Source organism: Physella acuta, unplaced genomic scaffold (assembly GCF_028476545.2).
Source record: "Physella acuta isolate Inbredline_101_S28 unplaced genomic scaffold, ASM2847654v3 ptg000402l, whole genome shotgun sequence".
NCBI classification, from domain to species: Eukaryota; Metazoa; Mollusca; class Gastropoda; family Physidae; genus Physella; species Physella acuta.
In genome coordinates, this window is record NW_026731921.1 from 16702 (window position 1) to 40614 (window position 23913).

At 33.4% G+C, this 23913-nt stretch overlaps 2 protein-coding genes across 2 annotated transcripts; one reads left to right on the top strand and one right to left on the bottom strand.

Moving 5' to 3' along the window:
• The first annotated feature begins 1232 nt into the window (after positions 1 to 1232).
• LOC131942358 (uncharacterized) lies at positions 1233 to 20419 on the top strand. The gene is made up of 26 exons (XM_059302191.1): positions 1233 to 1294; positions 2743 to 3308; positions 4080 to 4144; positions 4260 to 4293; positions 4683 to 4750; positions 5048 to 5114; positions 5605 to 5672; positions 5944 to 6007; positions 6645 to 6712; positions 6964 to 7027; positions 7354 to 7399; positions 7616 to 7839; positions 7964 to 8167; positions 8303 to 8372; positions 8624 to 8850; positions 8967 to 9716; positions 10085 to 10130; positions 11004 to 11227; positions 11355 to 12104; positions 12441 to 12486; positions 13602 to 13825; positions 15112 to 16112; positions 16802 to 17066; positions 17625 to 17820; positions 17911 to 18051; positions 18638 to 20419. The coding sequence occupies exons 2-26, from the start codon at positions 2754 to 2756 to the stop codon at positions 18847 to 18849; spliced, it is 5679 nt and encodes a 1892-aa protein (XP_059158174.1). The 5' UTR covers positions 1233 to 1294; positions 2743 to 2753; the 3' UTR covers positions 18850 to 20419.
• A 951-nt stretch (positions 20420 to 21370) lies between these two features.
• Positions 21371 to 23776, bottom strand: LOC131942352 (uncharacterized). Its single transcript, XM_059302183.1, has 4 exons — positions 23752 to 23776; positions 22879 to 23357; positions 22237 to 22560; positions 21371 to 21562 (listed from the first exon to the last, which is right to left on the bottom strand). Exons 2-4 carry the CDS (start codon positions 23341 to 23343, stop codon positions 21413 to 21415), a joined length of 939 nt encoding a protein of 312 aa, XP_059158166.1. The 5' UTR covers positions 23344 to 23357; positions 23752 to 23776; the 3' UTR covers positions 21371 to 21412.
• Positions 23777 to 23913: the final 137 nt, after the last annotated feature.

Below are 23913 nucleotides of genomic sequence, written 5' to 3' on the forward strand. Positions count from 1 at the left end.
TTGAGGCCCTATCACACACACATTGGCAGAAATACTTTTTTTGATTCATTTAATTAGTCATGGTTTTATATCTAATCTCGTATTTTCAATATTTGTTTTGATTAAAAATATAATGCACTCAAGTGCCTTTTTATGATGTCCTCTATTTATATTATTAAAAATGCGTTAAGGATGAGGCTAGCTGAAGAAAATGTTGGGTGGGTTTAATATTCACTATTAGTATATTCTTAATTATTACTTTTAAAATGTGTACTTAAGCGCTCAATACAGACGAACCTACAGACAGATAGTTTGATCATCCTCGTCTCTCATAAAGTTGTTCATGTTTGTGTTGGCGTGCGCGCGTTTGTTCAGAATATAAACCCTCAGCCGGATTAAAAAGTAGCCACAACTCAGGCAACCATTTTTCTTTTCTGAACTTTTTAAATCGGATTAAAATATAGATTTACTTTAATCTCGCAAAACTTAATTTAAAATTATTCTTACCACCCATGGCGCTTCGTCCACACTCCCATTTGTCAATGAACGCACTTTTTGTACTTAAAAGAATATTTAACTATAATTAAATATTAACGGAACTGGCAAAAAAAAAAGCTTTTTCCTTCAGTAAATTTTGCAATTTTTTTTGCCTTGATGTACCCCCCCCCCCCTCTAAACTGTGTCACCCGGTGCGGACCGCAACCCCCGCCCCGCCCTTGATACGCCTATGCTCCTTGCTTTTGAAGAAGCGGTAAGTAAAAAGACGTTGTTTAGCAGTACCATCGAAAACATCGCCGCGAAGGCAAGTTGTAGTTTCTCTCCATTGCGCATGCGTATCTTTTTCCGGCTAGAATCGAGTTTTTTACTATGCCATACTAATTTTTGGAAAGAAAAAAAAATCAAGCATTCATAAACAATTGATAATAAAAATGAGCGAAACTATTTTTTGGTGATAGTAACGCTCTTCTCGATATAAAGAGTAGACTAATCACTAAGATGATAGATCTAGATCTAGATCTAGATCTAGCAGTAGCATCAAAATCTAGTCTTGATTTAGATTCTATACACTAACTATGGGCCTACTAATCAACTTAATTAATAAAAACATTGGACTAACTAGCAGTAGCAGACTCTAGATTTTAGATCTAGATCTAGATCTAGTAAACTTGAATAGTAGACTATTAATTTATTTTGTTAGCAGTTTTTTAAAGTGCATTTGAAAAATTGTTTAAGGGGGCCTAATTATTAATATTTCTTTATTATTTTTTTATTTAGCCACAAAGGGGCCCAAAGACTTGGCCTAAGGCGCCCTAAGGTAGGCCGTTGACTGCCTTTTAGTTTTTTTGGCGGCCGTGCTAAGCCGTAGGCGTACCCGATATACTATTAAATTATATTAATTATTTACTATTTACTATTTAGGCCTAGGCTTTACTCAGGCTTTATTTTATTACATTTCTAGAACTGTGTCCGGTCTGAGGAACTAATGATTCAAATCTAGGCCTAACAAATTATAACAATTATGCTAGGCCTATTTAAATTATAGGCCATTAAATTTAAAACTAGACTTCTAGCAGTTGATAAAAATAGTTAACATGGTAGTTAGTAAACTAAGAAGTATAGTTAGTTGCTTTCTCCATGGCAATCATGGCAGTGAATAGTTAGGCTTATCCTATAGGCCTATACCTATAGTAAGAGGCGTAGTGAGGGGGGGGGGGCTGGGGGTGCGGACCGCACCAGGTGACACCATTTAGGGGGGTGACACCAGGGCGAAAAATAGTAAAATATATAGAGAAAAATTTGAGAGGTAGGGGGCAAATTGAAAGTTTGAGGGGGGGGGGTGCAAATAGAAAATTCAACGTTTGTCCCTGGGAAGAGTCGCTATGCCTCTGGGGGGGGGGGGGGGTGACACCATTAAGTGCCACACCGGGTGACACCCGACCTTGCTACGCCACTGCCTATAGTTTTTGGCAGGATTAGACCTAATCTAAAGCCAGGCAGGGGGTTGTCTAAAGATAAGACTTCCCACTTCTAGTGGAAGATGGTTTTGGAATGTTTTTATATATTCATAACATACGCCGCTATTTAGTTGTTGTTTTTTCTACTTTTTAGTAATTCATAATTTGTGAATTCGACAGTACCAACGCTGACACTGAAAATATTTCTTTAAAACACTATAAGTAGCTCGTTAAGGACCATAACCCCCCCCTTCCTTCCCCCCCCCCCCCCCCCCACAACGTTTAAAATCGTTTCAAACTAAATTATCTGCCCCTAATAGCCGTTACTAAACCCGACTCCACAAAGGTAAACATAGCGTGAACCACAGCTCACTAAGACCATGTAGGGGTGGGGATGGTAGGGAGCGCGTTTACAGCTTGTTTTCTAGCGTCTCCCAGAAGAGAATTATATATATAGATTGTAGGCCTAATAGAAATTGATTAATATAATCCATGTTGACTGAGCTTAGAAAATACTTTAGAAGAAATTGATGTTTTAAAATAACAAGGACACTAGTTTTGATGGAGGGGAGGAAGGGGGGGGGAGTTATAGTTATAGACTGGAATGTGCTGTCTTTTTATTATTTATTTTGGGGTGGGAGGATATTTGGCTTTTTATTACAATGGGGAAGTGGGGGAGGTAACATTCATTAAAAAAGTACATCATTTACAGATGACCCTCAATTATTATTAGCTGATTTCCACCTTTAAATACCCATACTTCAGCATATCACATTGTTATGTCTGTTATCTAAATTTTATGTTTTAGTTGCCAACAGAATGGAAGCAGAAATATTTAATACTGCAGTGACTATTGGGATTAAACAAGAAACAGAGGATGAAACTACTTATAAAGCAGAAAGCATTGTGGTAAAACAAGAAACAGAGGATGAAACTACTTATAAAGCAGAAAGCATTGTAGTAAAACAAGAAACAGAGGATGAAACTAAGACAGATATCTTCACAACGTTTTCACTTTTTGTTGATTCAAAAATATCAAATTCTGATAACATAAAACCAGATGTACCAACATTTTTAAGTGATATGGACATAAAGCCTAGTGAATCAACATCAGCTTGTCATGATGAGAGACAGGATGGATCAAATGTACAGCCCAGCCAGTTATCAAGTTTATCCACGTGTAAAGAACAATTTTCTCTTTTGAAATCTGAGATATATCATGATTTAGATGAGCTCAAGCTAATGCATACAGAAGCCATACGTCATGATTTAGTTAAATCCAAGTTAATGTATACAGAAACCATAAATCATGATTTAGAAGAGCTTAACCTTATGCATACCGAAGTCGTTGATCACTTATCTGTAGATAATCAGGTAAGGCACTATTGTGATACTAGTCCCCGAATATTTGTCCTGAAGTCTAATTTACTTAATGAAAAAATCCTTCTTGTTTAGATCAACTTGAGAATGTTTTTTATAAATATCTATTTAATACATCTTAATGTTTAATACAATGTAAGACAATTTATTCTTTGTAAACTGTATATCGGTTTAAATCCACATTATGTAAAAAGTCGTCCTTTGTTACCCCCCCCCCCCCCCCCCCCCCAACCCCTTCATACAAGTTTTCACACTTTAGCAGACTTACTTCCTCCAGCACCTCACTTTGTGAAGGAGTTTAACCAAGCAAGGATCATTGTATGGAAATTAATAACCAAGTAGTTTCCCTTTGTACTGTCTGAGCAAATCATGTCAATGTTACAAACAGTTAGTAAAAAAATAACTTTAAATGCTACAGTGTGATGTCACAATTTATTAACACCCTTCCCCTTGTTATAAAGTCCTCTCCCCCATATGACCCTTGAAACAACTAACATTGATATAAATATAATGACAAATAAGCATTCATATGTCTATCAACTTGTTATAGTCTAAATGGTACAAATTGCTCGAGTTACACTCAGTGTTAGGGTATAAGAATAGGAGTTGAATGAAGATCATGTTATAATATGTATCATGCTTATCCAACTCACCTTAATTTATACTGTATTTATAAACTAAACTTTAATAGAGTGTGAAGCTATCGCTATCTTTATGTGATACTTTTGATAATTTGACACTTGAAACAAAAATTGTCTGTTGTAGACTAACCACAGAAAGCGCAAGATCTCTGAGTCATGTTCACTCGGTGTATCGCCTCAAAAAAAGAAGTAAGCTTAATCTTAACAATATTAACTTGACATTGAAAACATAAGTATTTAGTGATTACTTCTTTACAAAACTTGTGTACAACATCTTAAACATGTTCAAATGTTCAAATTTCAGAAAGAGTACAGTTTCAGCAACAAAAATGATCGGGGTATGAAATTATAATAATATTCAGCTTTAACTATTTGTTTGATGTTGGTTTGTGATTAAAATCATATTATATATTTTTTAAGAACATTTTTTTTTTCATGTTATTATCTGTTAAAAGTCCTGTAATATATTAATTTTAAAATCCACATTTACTAAAAAGTAGGGAATTTCTTATTGGACACAAATAGTAAACTACCAGTTGCCCAACTCATTTAAAGATATAACCTAGTATGTGTTTGCTTTAATATTCCTCTGTTGTTAAAATTTTCCTTTGATATAATCATTTATGTTACTTATATAAATTTAACTTTTCTTAATCTGTGATTGGTAATGAAGACATTTTAGGAGTAAAGTGGTATAGTTATTGTATAATTGTTTTCTTTTTACTAGAGACCCAAGCAAAGTAGAAAACAGCAATCACTTGTTGAAGGTGTTGATCAGCAAGCCAAAAGGATCAGGTATGAATTATTGTTTATATGAATTATTGTTTACAGCTATGTTAAATATAAGGCAACTATGTATCATTTGCACCATGTTTGCGAGATTAGCTATTGTGTTTTAGTTGACAGGGAAAATAAAAATAAAAAAATAAATAAAAATAAGTCATCGGCTTGATTTCCCCAATATTTTGTGAATTTGGCCATGCAAGTTTCGAAAACAGGATTCTGCCAGTGTGGAAAACCAATAGAAATAAATTATTTTATTATATTTAGTCAACTTGATATTTGTGCTCATATTTACATGTTTTGTTCTAGTAAAAGAATACTCAAAGCAAAAAAGAAAATCAAAACAAACCATGTGCCACTTGATACACCAGTAAAGGTAGTTAGCATTATTTTAAATTCATATTTTCTTTCTTGTATTTCTCAATATTTAAGGAAGTATTGTAATTGTGCAAGAAATCAAGATCAAATTTGATATATTTTGCTTCATTAACACCTGTTTAGTCAAGAAAATCTTTTCAGAATTTGTTGTACTCTCTAAAGTAGCATTTTCTTGGATCTTTCTAACTGTACATGTTTTCTCAAAAAAAGTAGTTTTGTCACAAACTCACTACTATTCCTATAGGCAGGAATCCTAACCTGTTATATATGAATATTGTGAAAGTTTAGCAAAGCTTTTCCATTCTTTTATTGGCTTTCAGATGGCATGGTATAGTGCAAATTGGGTTTGCTTTAATGTTCCTCTGTTGCAAATTTTTAATGGTATTAAGATTGATTTGACTTCTTTTTAACTGTGATGATATAGATGTGGGGGCTAAAATTGTGGTACGTTTGTAATCAAATGACATGTGATTTTTTCTTTTTTTCAGAGACTTGGGCTAAGAAGAAAAAACCAATCAAATGTTGAGGTTGTCAATCAGCAAGGCAAAAGAATTAGGTATGAATTGTTGTTTAAAGCTACATTAAATAGAGGACAACTTAACTATGTATAATTAGTACCATGGATGCCAGATAGGATTATGAGTTTTAGTTGCCACTAAAAATACAAGGTAAAAAATGTAACACTAGTCATTGACCTGTTTACCCCAAATACATGCTCTGCTATGTGGTAGAGAATGTTGCTGGTTTTATAATAAAAGATGGACTCTGCCACTCAATGAATGTTTATCTTGATATCTTTGCTCAAATTTTCTTACTTTTTTTTCTAGTAAAAGGAGACTGAAAATAAACAAGACACTTAAAACAAATGTGCTAGTTAATACACCTGAACAGGTAAAATGCATTGATTTTTCTAATTTGTAGTGTTCAGAATGCATGTATGTTTATTAAGGTGTTATCTAATTGGCAATTTATTAGATCATAAAAATATACAGTTTAAAAAAACAAACAGGACAGTGTGGCCTAGAAGTAGAGAGCCAGACTGCTAACCTGAAAGTCTCACACCCAATTCTGGGTTCAAGTCTGTAGAATGTCTTTGAGTCCACCCAGCTCTGATGGTGCCTTACTCACATTAGGGAAAACATTACTGGACACATTACTGACCACACTATCCATTCATATGCCAAGCTCTCTTAGGCTGATAAACTCTACTTCATCTGTTCCAAGTGTCTTGGGCACAAATGGGAAAAGATGATGATAGGAAAATTATCTTCCTTGAAGATATAGAGAATCAAAATAAAAAGTTTTCATTTTAAAATACAAAGTGACTTCAAATTTCAATATACACTAATTTAAAGTATAATGAGCCAGATGTTTGCTTGAATATTTCTTTGTGGCAAATTTTTTAATGATATAGTTATTAATGTTACCTATAAAGTTTGACTTCTTATAATCTGTGATTATACAGATGCGGGAATTGAACTTGTGGTACATTAATGGTCAAATGACATGTGATTTTTCCTATCAACAGAGACTCAGGCAAAAAAGGAAAAGAAAATCTTATGTTGAGGTTGTTCATCAGCATGGCAAAAGAATTAGGTATGAATTGTTGTTTAAAGCTATGTTAAATAGAAAACAACTGTTTAATTAGTACCAAGGATGTTGATGATTTTTTTATGGCACTGAAAATACAAGGTAAAATGTAACGCTAGTTATTGACCTGTTTACCCCAAATACATGTACTCCTACATGGTAGAGAATGTTGCTGGTTATATAATAAAAGACAGATTTTACAACTCAACAAATGTTGATCTTGACATGTATGCTCAAATTTACTTACTTTCTTCTAGTAAAAAGAAACTGAAAATTAAAAAGAAACTTAAAATAAGTGTGCCAATTGATACATCTAAACAGGTAAAAATGCATTCATTTTTTTTTATCTCATTTGAAGTTTTCAGAATTCATTTAGGGGATATCTAGTTATGCAGTTTATTGAGATAGTATATGTTTAGGAAAAAAAATCTTTCTTAAACATATTGTGTATCAAAATAATATAATACTTGAATAGCCTACTTGTATATACACACTACATGTTTCAGCATTTTATTATGGGATTAAACATAAATGTGCATAAACTTCACAATATATTTTTAAAATTAGAGAAAACTAATTATCATCTGATTAGCCCACTAACATGATAAATAGTTTATACTCAGTATTTTGTAATGTCCACTTGCTAGGGTGCTGAGAACATTGGTGCCTCTAAATCTGAATCAGGTAACCCAGGTAAGAATTTCTATTATATTTAATTAGTTGCTTTTCAATTATTTATATTTACTTCCACAATGTGTTTCATGCAGATTCTGATTTAATCATTATTTTGTCTGAAAGCCAAACCAACATTTATCAAACTGAGATGATTGGATCATAACTGTGTTAAAATTGCTAGACATGTTTTCCAACCCTGTGTGCAGATAAAATACATTATTCATGTTTTTATAGATGAAAGTGCCAAGAAACCCACTGTGAAGAGAAGACACTTGAAAGTGGGATACTGTTATTATTGCAAAAAGTTATTTAAATCCCAAATATCAAAGCACTACCTTCAAGTGCATCGAAAAGAAAGTGAAGTTCAACAAATTATGCAGCTTCCAATTGGCTCAGTGAAGAGAAAAAAAGCTTTAAGGATTTTACTAAATAAAGGGAATTTTAAGCACAACGCTGAGGTAATTTTTTTAAACTTCTCTAATTGAGAAAATAATTTTTATAAACTCTTGCTTCCATTTTTTAAATCAGTTGATTGTCTGTTGATCAGTGTGCTATTTTTTACTTATTTTTCCAAACATTTAGGTTTTAGAGCTTGGAGTGGGAAACATTGTTACAATGATGAATCGTTCCCACAGTTCAAAAGCTACAGATTACAAGTCCTGCACTAAATGTTTTGCTTTTATAAAAGCAAATGGAACCTCACAGCACCTAAAGCGTTGCCCAGCATTGATTAACGTAGAAGGAAAGCTGGGTACAAACCAAGAGCCACTTGATACACCTGAACAGGTTAAATTTTTAAATTTTATTTTGATTTGTTGTTTGCAGCTGGCTTATAACATGTGTTCTTTAGGTTGATATTTAGGTGACAGTTTATAAAGATCACAATAATATGAATTTTTTCAAAAAATAATTCCATTGTAGATGTTTGACTGCCCAATTGCTACAGTTGACGAGAACAATATTGAGGTCAACTCTGTAACAATCAACCCACGTAAGTATTTTATATAATTGTGTTACAAATAATTTATATTTTCTGTTACTAATGTTTTTCCTGCAGATTCTGGTAAAATAAATAGCTATTTAAGGCTTTTTTACACCTTTTAATCCAATGTGTTTTGAGCTGTTCCTAAATTATGGAAAATGTTAAAATGGCTAGACTAATCTAGGACTCTGACTATAATCCTAATTCAACTTTTTATGAGGATATCATTAAATACATTATTTATCTACATTTTATTTTAGTGGATGAGCATACAAATAAGCCTACAAGGAACAAAAGGCCCATTAAAATAGATTGCTGTTATTATTGCAAGAATTCATTTAAATCCCAAATCTCAAAGCACTACCTACAAGTGCATCGAAAAGAAAGTGAAGTTCTAAAAATTATGCAGCTTCCAATTGGCTCAGTGGAGAGAAAAAAAGCTTTAAGGATTTTACTAAATAAAGGGAATTTTTATCACAACACTGAGGTAAATTTTTTATCACAACATTGAATAACTGAGAAATTTATTTTTAATACCCCATCTAATGCTTCCCTTTATAAATGGTGATCTAAATGTGTTTTTGAAACTTTTCACTTGTTTAGGTTCTGAAGCTTGGAAAAGGGGACCTCATTCCAATTAAACACTGCAAAGGATTCACAATCAAACATTACGTGCCTTGTACAAAATGTTTTGCTTTTATAAAGAAAAAACAAATATCCCAACACCAAAGGCATTGCCCTGCCACAAAAGGAGTTGAAGAAAGAAATGCCTTGAGGCTTGGGAAGACCATGCTCTCTTCCTTAATACCAGTGACTGATGAGGATAATCCTGAAGTCCTAGAAATATTTGAGAAAATGAAAGAAATAAACAAATATCCAGAGATTAAGTCTGTTTGCAAGAATGATCCTCTTATTTTTGAATACTGCAAATCCCTTGTAGGAAAGTTATCTGAATCACATGAACAACATCAAAAAGATAAAGACAATATTCGAACAAAGTTAAGACATTTAGCCAGGTTATTGCTATTGTTAAATAATGATGAAATCGACAGAAAAGATTTATCTTTTTTTATAGCTGCAGCTAATTTTGACAAGGTTGTAAAAAAGGTTAAATTCATGTCAGATGAGGCTGGATCTCCGTCACTAGCTATGTTGCTAAAGAACCACCTTAAATATATTTGTATTTTAAAGAAATGTATTGGCATTAGATTAAAGGATGAAACTTTACAAAAAGAGGCTGAAGAATTTGAAAGTTTATGCTGGAAAGTCTCAACCGAGAGTGACTTAATTTTTGACAAAAGTCAATCAGAGCTGATGACATACACCGAGCTTAAGTCTGTCACACCTGAACAGGTAAAACACAGTTACTTTTTTTATTTTTTTAAAATGCTCAATACATTTTTTAAAGTGATATTTAGTTTTATATTATTAACACAATATACCGTTAAGGAAAGATGTGACATGTTCCTTGAACATAGAGATCATCAAAATAGAAAGTTATACCAAAAAATTAATGTTGTCGAAAAACTTGAAAGTCCATCTGTATGCACAAATATGTGTATTTAACACTTTGTTTTGAGATCAACAAATAAGTATACGTTCATTTTAATATACCCCCCCCCCCCCCATCCCAGATAATAATTTTCTGATTATAATGTATGAAAATTGTGCATAAGGAAGTAACACCTTTTTTTTTTAAAAAATTTTCTCCAATTTGCTAGCTTAATCAGAACAGAGAAGATTTTAACTCTGAATCAAGTAACCTAGGTAAGGATTCCAATTTATTTCATTTTTGTTATTGTTTTGTAAATTATTCTGATTTACTGTAAATTTTGCTTTTCATGTTGATTCTGGTTTAATCAATGATTATTTATAGCTTTTAAAAATAGTATACACAAAGGTATCACCTCATTTTTTCTTAGAAATACATTTTTTGCTTATGTATATTCAGATAAATGAACCTTTATTAACATTTCCCTCCAAATATTAAAAAATAAATGTTTATTAGTAGTAGTTTAATCTATTTATTAAATAACCTTTGTTATTCTTTAATTTATCTAAACATCATTTGATTAAAAACTAATTGATTTATTTTTTCTACTAATTACCACATTTTAATAATTTTGTTAGTACTATAATCGAAAGAAACTAGGTTTTATTCTTGAGTTGATACTATTTTCCATTTAAAATCCTATTGTATGTGTTATAAATTAATAAAATTCCTATGACACTATTCAGTTACCAATCAAAACAGTTGATTTCATTTTTTCTATTTTTCTCCAACTGTGCAAAATATCAGTTCTAAAATTTTTAATACTTTTTTCATAATCCTGACTGTGAAGTATTATTAAATATAGTAATAGCAGCCTTATTGAAAATCATTTAAAGCTAAATAAAATTTCAAACTACATCTTTCTTTTGATGTGAATTAAGTTTCAAATATTGGCATCCTATAATAATTGATTTTAAAATCTCACATATTGGGATGTAAAGGATTTGATTTTAGTCTGCACCAAAATATCAAGACTATTATTGTGTTAAAATGGCTAGGCTTTTTTTTTATTGTTTGATTTTAAACATTTTTAACTTTTTATCTAGATACCCTTAAATATGTTTTTGATCTGTATTTTGTTTCTATAGATGTGAGTTCAATGAATTCTTCTGAGAACAAAAGACCGATTAAAATTGATTGCTGTTATTATTGCAAGAAGTCATTTAAATCCCAAGTCTCAAAGCACTACCTACAAGTGCATCGAAAAGAAAGTGAAGTTCAACAAATTATGCAGCTTCCAATGGGCACATTGGAGAGAAAAAAAGCATTGAGAATTTTATTAAATAAAGGGAATTTTTATCACAACACTGAGGTAATTTTTTAAAACCCGTATCTAATAGAGAAAATATTAGTTCTCAACGCTGTCTAATGCTTTGTTTCATGAATGTGATGGAATGCCACTTGATTCTTTTTTCTTTTCAACATTCTTTCACTCATAGGTTTTAAAGTTAGGAGCAGGAAAACTGATTACAGTCAAACAAAACCCAGGATCAACATCTGAAGAGTACGTGCCCTGCACAAAATGTTTTGCTTTTATAAAGAAAAAACAAATATCCCAACACCAAAGGCATTGCCCTGCCACAAAAGGAGTAGAAGAAAGAAATGCCTTGAGGCTTGGGAAGACCATGCTCTCTTCCTTAATACCAGTGACTGATGAGGATAATCCTGAAGTCCTAGAAATATTTGAGAAAATGAAAGAAACAGATAAATACCCAGAGATTAAGTCTGTATGCAAGAATGACCCTCTTATTTTTGAATACTGCAAATCTCTTGTAGGAAGATTAACTGAATCACATGAACAACGTCAAAAAGAAAAAGACAATATTCGATCAAAGTTAAGACATTTAGCCAGGTTATTGTTATTGTTAAATAATGATGAAATCGACAGAAAAGATTTATCTTTTTATATAGCTGCAGCTAATTTTGACAAGGTTGTAAAAAAGGTTAAATCAATGTCAGATGAGGCTGCCTCTCCAACACTAGCTGTATTGATGAGGAACCACCTTAAACATATTTGTATTTTAAAGAAATGTATTGGCATTAGATTAAAGGATGAAACTTTACAAAAAGAGGCTGAAGAATTTGAAAGTTTATGCTGGGAGGTCTCAATTGATGGTGACTCAACTATTGACAAAAGTCAATCAAAGCTGATTATATACCCCAAGCTTAAGTCTGTCAGACCTGAACAGGTAAAACACATTGACTTACTTTTTTTGTTTTCATAATGATTATTTTGTTTTTAAGGTGATATTTAGTTTGAAATTAATTTATATACAGTTAAGAAAAGTAATCTTATTACATGTATCTTGAACATAGAGATAATAAAAATAGAAAGTTCCCCTAAAGTCCACCTGTTCACACAAATATGTATATTTAGCATTTTTTTTTTAAATTAACTAAGAAGTATGCATACATTAGAATATAAATCCTCTCCCTATTTCATGTCAAACTGATGTTTCTGATTATAATAGATGAAAATTTTTTGTCCAGAAGTTACACTCTTTGTTTGATTCTTCAACTATTAGGGTGAAGAAAGCAAAGAGGATTTCAACTTTAAATCAAGCAACCCAGGTAAGAATTTCTCCATTTAAACTTTGAATCAAGAAACACAGGTAAGAATTTCTCCAATTTTGTTTCATTTTTGCTATTGTTTTCTCAAATTTTTCTTGTTTACAGTAACTTTGCTTTTAAAAAAGATTGTGATTTACTCAATGACTAGTTATAGCTTTTTCAAATAGTATAATGATAGGTATCACCCCAATTTTTCTTAGAAATACATGTTTTTTGCTTGTGTATATTCAACTAGATCAACCTTTATTGACATTTTCCTCCAATTATTTTTTAAAAAAATGACTCCGGTTGTAGGTAAATGTATTTATTAAAAAAACCATGGTTATGCTTTAATTCATCTAAACAAAATTGCTTAATAGTAATTGATTAATTTTTTTTTACCATTACCACATTTTAATAATTTTATTATTACTATAATCAGAAGAAGCTAGGTTTTATTTTTGAGTTGATATTATTTTCTATTTAAAATCCTGTAGTTTTTGAGTAGTTAATAAACTTTCTATGACATTATACTGTTATTACCAATCAACATAAGTGTTTTCATTTGTATTTTTTTTCTTAAAATTCTTTTGTTGACACCTTAGCCTTGTTATTTTCAAAAGTTTTGATACAACTTTGATAAAATTTGGTGTATGTGTCTGTAAAGAAAAATTTATTGAAATATGCCACTGATACCATTTTTAAAAAAACTTTTCTAAAGGATAAAATTCCTATAAACTTTATTTATGATCAGAATCAGATGAAAGTTGTTATAATCATACACCAGTATGTCACTAGTAACTGTAAAATATGATATCTAAAATGCAAACTCCTATAAAATAATCAAATTCAGAAAATGTTTTTAATTATAATATTTTTTAACAGCTACCTTATTTATGGTCATGTCAAAGTCAACATAACTTAAACTATTTTTAAAACTTAATTTGATATGTAGGCCTATAGTATTGGTGTGAAATATTACCCTCCTATGTTCATCAATTTAGAAATTTCACATTTTGGGGTATATTACCTCACCCTTGCCAAAGTTGGCTTATTCTTGATTGGTTTTAAACCTTTTCCAACTTTCCCTCTAGATACCCTTAAATACGTTATTAATCTGAATTTTGTTTTTATAGATATGAGTTCAACGAAGTCTACTGGGAAGAAAAGGCGCATTAAAATAGATTGCTGTTATTATTGCAAGAAGCCATTTAGATCCCAAGTCTCAAAGCACTATCTACAAGTGCATCGAAGAGAAAGTGAAGTTCAACGAATTTTGCAGCTTCCAATTGGCTCAGTAGAGAGAAAACAAGCTTTAAGAGTTCTTCTAAATAAAGGGAATTTTTATCACAACGCTGAGGTAACTTTTTTAAACAAATATCTGATAAATACTTTTTAACCAGCTGTAAAACCTGTTGGATCACAGGCAAAAAATTGGGTTTAATCTTATGTTTTGTAAGTATCCCCTGTTGTCTAGGTCAATTCCTAAGGGTAAAGTTTCATGGAAACAACATAGAATAAAATATGAACAAATATTTCATCTAAATTAACTGCTATTGATTTGATTGTACCATTGAAACCCCATTGATTTATCTTAGTTAATTAGCAGTTTATTTATGTCGAGTTTCAATCAGATGGAAACCTAGCTGAGTCAATTATTATATAAGCTGCCAAGTCCACCCCTACCGTATTCCACCCTTTGTCCACACACAAACTACCACCTCAACGCACTCAGTGTTTCTTTCAGACGTTTTCTCCAGGGGATGGAGGGGGGAATTGAAACATTTTGTGGAGGGGGGGGGGGGGGGGCACGGTTGGACTTAAATTTCCAGGGGCAGAGAATGGAAACTGGTTAAAGTATTTATTTTGTATTTAAAATTTTATTTTGTTCTCAAGAGATGTCAGAAATAAACTCTGATACGACTTACCTACGCTAAGTTTAATAACACATTGAAAAAATATTTATATTTTTTAGTATTTCACTGTTTTACATTCTGTTGTTGAAGTAGTAGGCCTATTAGTCAAACAGTATCACCCATTTTAACATTATATTGCATTTTAATATACAGGTGTAAGTATAAGACACTTTAACTTGTAACCTTTAACCACTAACATGTTGTACTAATTATTTATAATACTATGCAGCTAAACCATTTTAACTAAACATGACTTTTTCTACCATCATTCATGGATTAAATATTAATAATCATAAAAATTGTTTTCTTAATATTGTCATTCCATGTTGTTTCCAATAAACTTTGTTGTGTTTTTTAAGGATACATTTTTTTTTAAAAGATAAACAAATAAGAGAACAACAACTTGGTAACTCATCTTTGGGTTATTTCCCTTCAAGCAATGTAATTTAATTTGTTATATATTAAATATCAGCATATATACAATAAATGTGCCATTTTAAAAACATCAGCTAATAACATAATGACCTACCTATTTCAAAATGTAAAAACAAAGTTTAAAATTGAAATTTTATAATTAAAAAAAAAATATTTGTTTCATTGAAACATTATCGTTGTAACCTAAAAACTATTTTCAATAAGTTAGAGTTCTGCACAGATGAAGACATGATTTTGCTTCTATTTCTATTCATGAATGTGTGTTTTTAAAACTGATTTTTTTTCACTGTTATAGGTTTTAAGGCATGGAAAAGGGGATCTTATTTTAGTAAAAAGTAGCAAAGAATCCACTGATAAAAAATACTTGCCCTGCACAAAATGTTTTGCTTTTGTAAAGGAAAGACAAATTTCCCAACACCAAAAGTGTTGCCCTGCCACAAAAGGAGTTGAAGAAAGAAATTCCTTGAGGCTTGGAAAGACCATGCTATCTTCTTTAATGCCAACGACTGATGAAAATAATCCTGAAGTCATTGAAATATTTGACAACATGAAAGAAAATAGTAAATACCCTGGCGTTAGGTCTGTTTGCAAAAATGATCCACTTATTTTTGAATATTGCAAATCCCTAGTAGGAAGGTTAACTGAATCACAAGAACAACGCCAAAAAGATAAAGACAATATCCGATCAAAATTAAGACAATTAGCAAGGTTATTGTTATTGTTAAATGATGATGAAGTTGACAGAAAAGATTTATCGTTTTATATAGCTGCAGCTAATTATGACAAGGTAGTAAAAAAGGTTAAATTAATGTCAGATGAGGCTGGATCTCCGTCACTAGCTGTATTGATGAGGAACCACCTTAAACATATCTGTATTCTAAAGAAATGTATTGGCATTAGATTAAAGGATGAAACTTTACAAAAAGAGGCTGAAGAATTTGAAAGTTTATTCAAGACTCAATGTAACCCCAGGGTTGGATCTTGCAACTCTCGTGAATCAGAGCGGAACTTATACTACAAGCCAAGAGTTATCCCTTCAACTCAAGATCTTACTTCACTCACAGACTTTTTAGTCGGCAGGATACAAGAGTTGATCAAACAAGACCTGGAGTTTGAGAACTGGACAAAGCTCGCTAAGATTGTGCTCCTGAGGACAATTTTGTTTAACAAACAGCAGATAGCTGAGGTGGAGGCCATTAAAATAGGAGATTATGAAAAGAGAATTGAGCATGGCGTGGAAATCAATGAGGAAATCATGGAATCTCTGCCTGTGACAGAACAACTGCTGGCTCACAGGTAGGCACATTTTAAATCTTCACACTCACATTATAGTAGGACTCAGTAGGAGTAGATTTAATATTTTCTTGACCTCGGCTTATGAAGGAAAGATGTGGTTAGCACTTTGCCCAGCCACCTGAACTTTACTTCATCTGCCAAATAGATCTCTAGGTTTAAAGAGGATTCTTTACTTTTTTTTATGTATGTGCAGTAGCTTATGTTTGACAAAGTCCAGCTGTAGGGTAGTAGAGTGAGTGAAAACACTTTACAAGCCTATCATTTGACTTACTACAACCACCCCTTTATTGCTAAGTATTACAGAACACCGTGGATAAAATCTACTGGCTTAATTGTCTTGTACAATATAGAGTATTCTAAACCTCTCTAACTTGCTAGACTGTTATACAGATTGTTGATGTTTGTTTTTTTGAATGTCTAATACAGCTTTTACACTTGTGACATGTCTAGGAAAGAAAAAGCTTGCAGATAGTTATTGTTAATGAAAACATTTTCCCCACAGAACATGCATACTTAATTTTTTGTGCTGTAACTCTTTTTCTTCCTGGACATGTACAGTATACATGTTGCATGTGTAAATGCATGTAACATTGTATTTGGTTAAAATTTACATATGAAATGTCAATTATCTTTGTTTATAAATATTTACAAAACAAAAAATGAACTAGTTAAATAAATGAACTTTACAGAATGGATTTGATAAAAGTGAGAGGGAAAGCCAAATGTTTTATCCTGCTGACTGCTGACATGCAGGCTGGCATCCAACATTTGCTGCTACACAGAGCTAGGGCTGGCATCAAGGAACAAAACCTGTACATGTTCGCAAGGAGATCTTTGCGGCCTCTAGGAGGTTGTCAGGTGCTGCGTGATGTCCCAAAACAGTGCCAGGCTGTCAGGAGACCAGACCTGATGGCATCCAGTCAGCTACGCAAGTATCTGGCCACAATAAACCAAGTGAGTTACAATACTTCTTTTTTTTCTTCTTTGTTTTTAAATTTAGTGTTGGAAGGGATTTCTTTTAACAGAATAAAATATACATGTCAACTAGCAACTAGTAATGCGTTTTATTGGGGCTGTTGACTCTCCAATAAGAGTTACTACCCAGATCTTAAACACGAGAGTTTTCGGTTTAGCAATCATGAGCTTAACCGACTCGACCACGCTAACACAGATCTTACTCTGACAGTTGACCTAATTGTTTGACCCTGACAGTTGACCTAATTGTTTGACTCAGACATTTGACCTAATTGTATGACTGTGACACTTGACCTAAATGTTTTACTCTGACACTTGACCTAATTGTTTGACTTGACACTTGACCTAATTCTTTGACTCTGACAGTTGACCTAATTGTATGACTGTGACACTTGACCTAATTGTTTGACTCTGACTGTTAACCTAATGGTTTTACTTTGACGGTTAACCTAATCATTTGACTCTGGCAGTTGACCTAATTGTTTCAGTACCAGCACATATATACACATATATTACAGAAGCTGATATCTTTTTCAGATACTTGACATGAACACAGAAGAACTAACAAAGTTAGGAGATCATGTTAGAGATACTTTGAACATTCAAATAGACATCCAGAGCCTGCTTTCATCTACAGGGCTAAAAAATAAGCTAGCACATGTTTTGGTTGCGAGAGAAAATGGGCATGTACTAGAATACTCAGGGAAGGACCTTAAATCTATAAGCCTCACAGGTAAGGAAAACCTTTATGACAAACTCGTGTTTTATGTTTGTGTAATGTTTGTTGACACAAAGCAACGAGTAGTTCTGGACTTCTACACAGACATGCCGGTGCCTCTAGATGCAGATAAAACAGGTTCCAATGGACTTCCTGGTGCAGATAGCCAATCATGTCAGCCAGAGGGGAATAACAAGGGGGCGCAACTATTGGAGAATTTAGAACCAGGCCAACCTCTGAAAACTGGTATGTTATATTTTCTTATTTTCTTTTTCCTGTTTGTGCCCAAGACACATGGCAGAAGTAGAGTTTGTCTGCTTCAGAGAGCTCGGCATATGTGGGGATAGTGTGGTCATCACTATACCGCCTTTTGATACCTAACGTGACATAGATACCCATCATGTTTCTACCAGCCTTTTTTCTCTGGGGGGGGGGGGGGGGGATGGTGTGGTGGACACTGTTAAAAGTATATATTTTCTGCATAAATTCTATTTTGTTTGGGAGTGTGGTAGACGCCTGGAAGAAAACTGATCAGTGCTGGATGGACTTAAGGACATTCTCCTTGGATTCAAACTCGAGGCTTCTGGGTTAGCAGTCTAGCTCTTTACTGCTAGGCCATATGTCATTTAATGCTAAATATCTAATCCAAAATAGAGAAAATAGTAAAAACTATTTGTAACGTAGATCTATTTGTGTCAATTTGTTAAAGTAATCCTAATGAAAATGTCAAATTAAAATTAACAAAGTAAATTGTTCACGGACTTAAATATTATAATTATATCTCACCTGTACCTTGAGCCAGAATAGTGAGATTAGTGCTTGTTATTTGCAGGCTCCCATGGAAAAAAAAGATGGACCAAAGAAGAAGAGGACACCTTACAGATTGCGTTTGAGTCGTGTTTTAGAGAAAAAAGAAATGTTTCAGTGAGAGAGATTGAAAAAGCCAAGTCAGCCCACCCTATTTTAAACAACAGATCTGATGCTGTCATTAGAAGTAAGATCAATAATATTTTACTCGGGAAGGTGAGGATCTCAGTAAATTAACTATTGTTAAAACACAAGTTTGATGCTGCTGGCCGGGTTTAGCTTGTATACTCTTTAATTACATGTCCATGTGTTATATATCAAAAGTTTTAATATATGTATATAGTGAGCAACATCCTCGTCAATGCAACTATTTATAACTGGACCACAGCTCATGTCCCTACCTTACTTTAATATAGCATTCAATGCAACAGGCAAATGTTATATATTATGTTTCTCAAAATGTAACAGGCCAACGTTATATATAATACTCCTCAAAATGTAACAGGCAAACATGGTTGTATAGTTTCAAAAAACCAATTCTATAATGCTTCTCAAAATACCACTGCCTATACATTTATTTGTTAACTCTCTACAAATCTCGCCCCCGTACCTGCCCACAAACCCAAGTTTCCTGTCACATACAACAACACAGTACACTCCCCTTCCTCTCCTGCCCCATACCCACCTCCTAATACTGATCCAAATATGCCCCAGATCCAGGTATCCTCTAGTTACTTTGTGCCCTTATGTATTGCGTGCCCCTTTAATTATTTATTTATTGTGCTACCTTTATTTACTTTAATTATTTATTTATTGTGTACACCCTGATCCAAGTGTACCATAAATCCAAGTGTACCCCTGCTGTCCCCTACATCTGCCGTACACATAGATACCCTGTCACAGTTAACATAACGTTACGATCTCAACTTTGTTCTTCCTACCTATGTTGGTTTTAATATACTTTGGTAAAATGGTTGTAATCTTTCATATCCCAATTTTTTGTAGTAAATAAATGTTTTTATCTCAGGAGAATGCTGTATTTTGTGTACATAAACAGTGTTTTTATCACAGGAGAATCAATGTTCTATTTTGTGTATGTAACTGATGCATTTATCACAGGGGAATCAATGTTCATTTTGTAGATTCCAACATTCCTTTAATATTAGAATGGTCAAATTATAATAGTTTTTTTAATGTACTTTTTTAAGTTGCATATATTTTCTCTATACTGCCATTTTGAAAATGTATTTCTAGACGTTTTACTTTATGTTTATATAGATACCTGACTGTTTACTCATAGAAATGATTTACTCTTAATTGTAGTTATCTTTTTCATTGTAATGAAGTAACTGATGAAATATCCTTGTGGTTTTGCTTAGTTTCTGTAAACAAGCCCTTAAGTCTGCAGATATTCAGTTAGAAATTAGCATATATATATTGGTTGTTTTTTTTTGTGTGTACCTAAAACATGTTGTCCTTAGACTACTGGTGGTATAAGCCACTTGGGCCTGTTTATCCATCTGCCTGCTTTAGCAACCCTTAGGTTTGCAGTCAATGCTTATATAATTTTGATTTTTCTATTAATAACTTCATACTCAAAAAATGGACTAGCTAAGGATTAAATAAAGACTTCAATTTTTAAAAATCAATATTTTACCAGGACAAAGTAAGGAAAGTTTTTTTTTTTTACCTGATGATTAGAAGAATTGTTTTAACTTGTGTAACACTTGATGAGTTCAATCCATGTTGTCTCACTCTAGGTATTTTTACATTTTTATGTTTGTGTGTGGATGTTACTGTAACAAAATGGAATATATTTATCTGATTGAAATAAAGTAATTTATATGTTTTCTTAGATGTTTTTTTTTCTTTTATCACTTATATTGCAATTAACTATACAGGTTACATCTTTATATTTTATTGTGGTTTCTCTAATTAATTAAAATCAACTAACAAATGTTACATTTATCATTTATATACTTTTAAGGTGGGTTTTTAATCAATTAAAGTTTACAAGCAAATGTTATGTTTACATAATTTCTATTGGTGGTTTTTGCTTTTATTATTATTTTTTTCCATTTGACTAAAGTTTCCATGTAAAACTGTTGAGTTTTGATTGTGAAATGTAGTTGCCTTATTTTATAAGCAGACTCTTATGCCATAATACTAGAATTAGCTGAATAGTGGGGGAATGGGAAACCATGCAACTAATACTCTTTATGAAGTAAATAAATCGTTAACATTATTTGAAGGCCGTGGCACACTTCACTTGAATAAAATTAATACGTGGGATCTATTTGTGCTCATCACGCAATCCAACTGCTCTACAGTTTGTAAACCGAGTTCATGTAGCGCCTGAGTTGACATCTCACCCATCACAGGGGACGATGTGAAGGCGCTGAGAGAACTATCAGGAGGACGTGTAGACGGGTGTTGGCTGATTTTTTTCTGGTCTCTCCTTTCCACGACGAAAAAGAAAAATTAATGGAAAATTGAAATGGAAAATATGCACTTTAACCATTGATATAACCCCCCCCCCCCCTTCCCCCTCGAGCAAAATACCTGAAAGAAACTCTGCCATTGCATAAACATTTGAGTACTGTCTGGGCTAATAGTAAAACGTCATTTTTAAGTGCTCACATTTATACACGATTCACATTACATTAAATTATGTTTAATAATTCTTTTTATGCAACTATCCTATTAAGTAATAATAATATACATCCAAAGGGAGAAAACATCTTTGACAAGATTCGACTAGATTGTATTTAAGTTTATTTATTGTTCCAACAATGTCCATCTAAGACTTTTGATTGGCTGACTGGTTGACCGTTGTCTCTATAGCGGTCACTGCCGTCCACAGTATGTTGAGGGCCTGTTTGGTTAGAGCTATGTCTTGAGCTGTGGGAAATGTGGAGTTAGGGCTAGGGGTCACTTCAACATCGGCATTCTGTCATAGAAGAAAAGAAGGATTTTATGGTTTTAACTTATTTATTTGATGTATTTATTGATTGTGTATGTTGAAGCAGGGGCGTAGCGAGGGGGGGGGGGCGGGGGTGCGGACCGCACCGGGTGACACCATTTAGGGGGGTGACACCAAGGCAAAAAATAGGAAAATATATAGAGAAAAACTTGAGAGGGGGGGGTGCAAATCGAAAGTTTGAGGGGGGTGGTGCACATCAAAAACTTGGGGGGGGGGGGGTGCAAATCGAAAACATGAAAGTTTGTCCCCGGGAAGGGTCGCAACGCCTCTGGGGGGTGACACCATTAAGTGCCGCACCGGGTGACACCCGACCTCGCTACGCCACTGTGTTGAAGCAACATACTGAATGCAGTGTAGTTATTTATAATTGTTTTTGTGCCTTAGTTTAACTAGCAGGATCTCGTCACCACTCAAATAAATAAAATATATTTTATATTTTGTCATCATAATATTAACCCATGTCCATAACAATATAACATTGTTTCATATTGCCTGCACTATCTTTAGTTCATAATTTTTAATTGGCCTTTTATTTCCCTAGAGTTTAATAAAATGCAATACCAGCTGTTGACTCAAATATTGACTAGCACTGAAGTTAATTACCATTCACTAATCAAGTAACAGGTTACAGTTGTACTTACCGTACCATCCCGACCAAAACGTCCCACAGGGGCCATCACTCGAACAGCCGTAAAGCCTGGTCGGACGCGCACCAATGTCGGCAGTCTCCATGTTGGGCCAATGGGCCTTAATTTTGGTAGAATGGGCCTCAATTTTGGTCGAATAGGCCTCAATTTTGGTCGAATGGGCCTCAATTTTGGTCGAATGGGCCTCAATTTTGGTCGAATGGGCCTCAATTTTGGTCGAATACGTCTCCATTTTAGACGAATGCGTCTCCATTTCGGCCGGATCGAACTAACCCCCTCTGCATCAGATGCCTCCACGCCGTAAAGTTCTAGGAAAAACTTGAGAAGGGAGGTTTATAATGTGTATCAGTGTATTAGACGTGTGGATAATTAAGCGAACGAAGTTTGAACCTTACAGATTTTATATACTTTACTTTCGCAGTTGGAAGTAGACTTACTGGTTATCCTTCAACATTTTTTTTAAAGAATCAGTTCTGCTTGAAATTTTAAAAGTTACTTATATTAGTATTGAATCAATATCTAATCAACTGGACAAACTCTTTTAACTTTATCACAAAGGGCCAACTTTTCTAACGACCATGGCCTGATATCAAAGAACTAGTTAGCTACTAGCAACTAGGTGGACAAAATGTTTACCTTGTTGACTTGGTCCAGAGCTGCTGTAATGTTGCCATTCACAACTCCTTCCAGCTTAGTCAAGCTCTCGGTAGTTTTGTTGGTGCCTTGCTCAGTACCTTGCTCAGTACCTTGGTCAGTACCTTGGTCAGTACCTTGGTCAGTACCTTGGTCAGTACCTTGGTCAGTACCTTGGTCAGTACCTTGGTCAGTACCTTGGTCAGTACCTTGGTCAGTACCTTGGTCAGTACCTTGGTCAGTACCTTGGTCAGTACCTTGGTCAGTACCTTGGTCAGTACCTTGGTCAGTACCTTGGTCAGTACCTTGGTCAGTACCTTGGTCAGTACCTTGGTCAGTACCTTGGTCAGTATCTTGTCCACCTCCCGGGGTGGTAGTGACCCCCACATTCCCGTCTGTATCTGAAGCCACGGCTGACATCGCGCAACTCACTAGGAGGGCCACCATAACAGCCAGAGGAAATCCCATTCTTGTGTTGGTGTCTAGAGGTGTGAAATAAAATGGGTGATATTTTAGGTATTTCTCAACCTTTATGAATAACATAATAATAAATACTTACACGTAAACTAATCGTTTAAAAACTTGGAGATGTTAAAAAACGTACGATATTTTTACGTAGGCTACATTGGTAAAATTCGTTGTAAAATATTTTAATAGTTATTAGTTATAACTTAATAAAAGGACGCTTTATAAAAACATTCCAATAAAATATGAATCAAACTGCATGAAAGTATACATAATACATGTAAAAACATGTGTGCCAATTTATTTTAAAACTAATTTTGGAAACACCATTTAAAATTGTTATTCTAAATTTTAAATAATGATGCCAAGAACAGACTAACGCTCTAAACCAAGTTTGAATTAGTTTCGTACCTGACCAAATCTGTTCTGATCTCTGTTTTTTATGTTCAACATCCTGATCTATTTTATAGACTAGAGGTCAATTAAATTCAGTGTTCATTACGTTGTGTTGTTTGTTTAATTGATCAGTTAATAAACTTTACTGCCACGTAGATCGTTATCTTTGTAATCAGT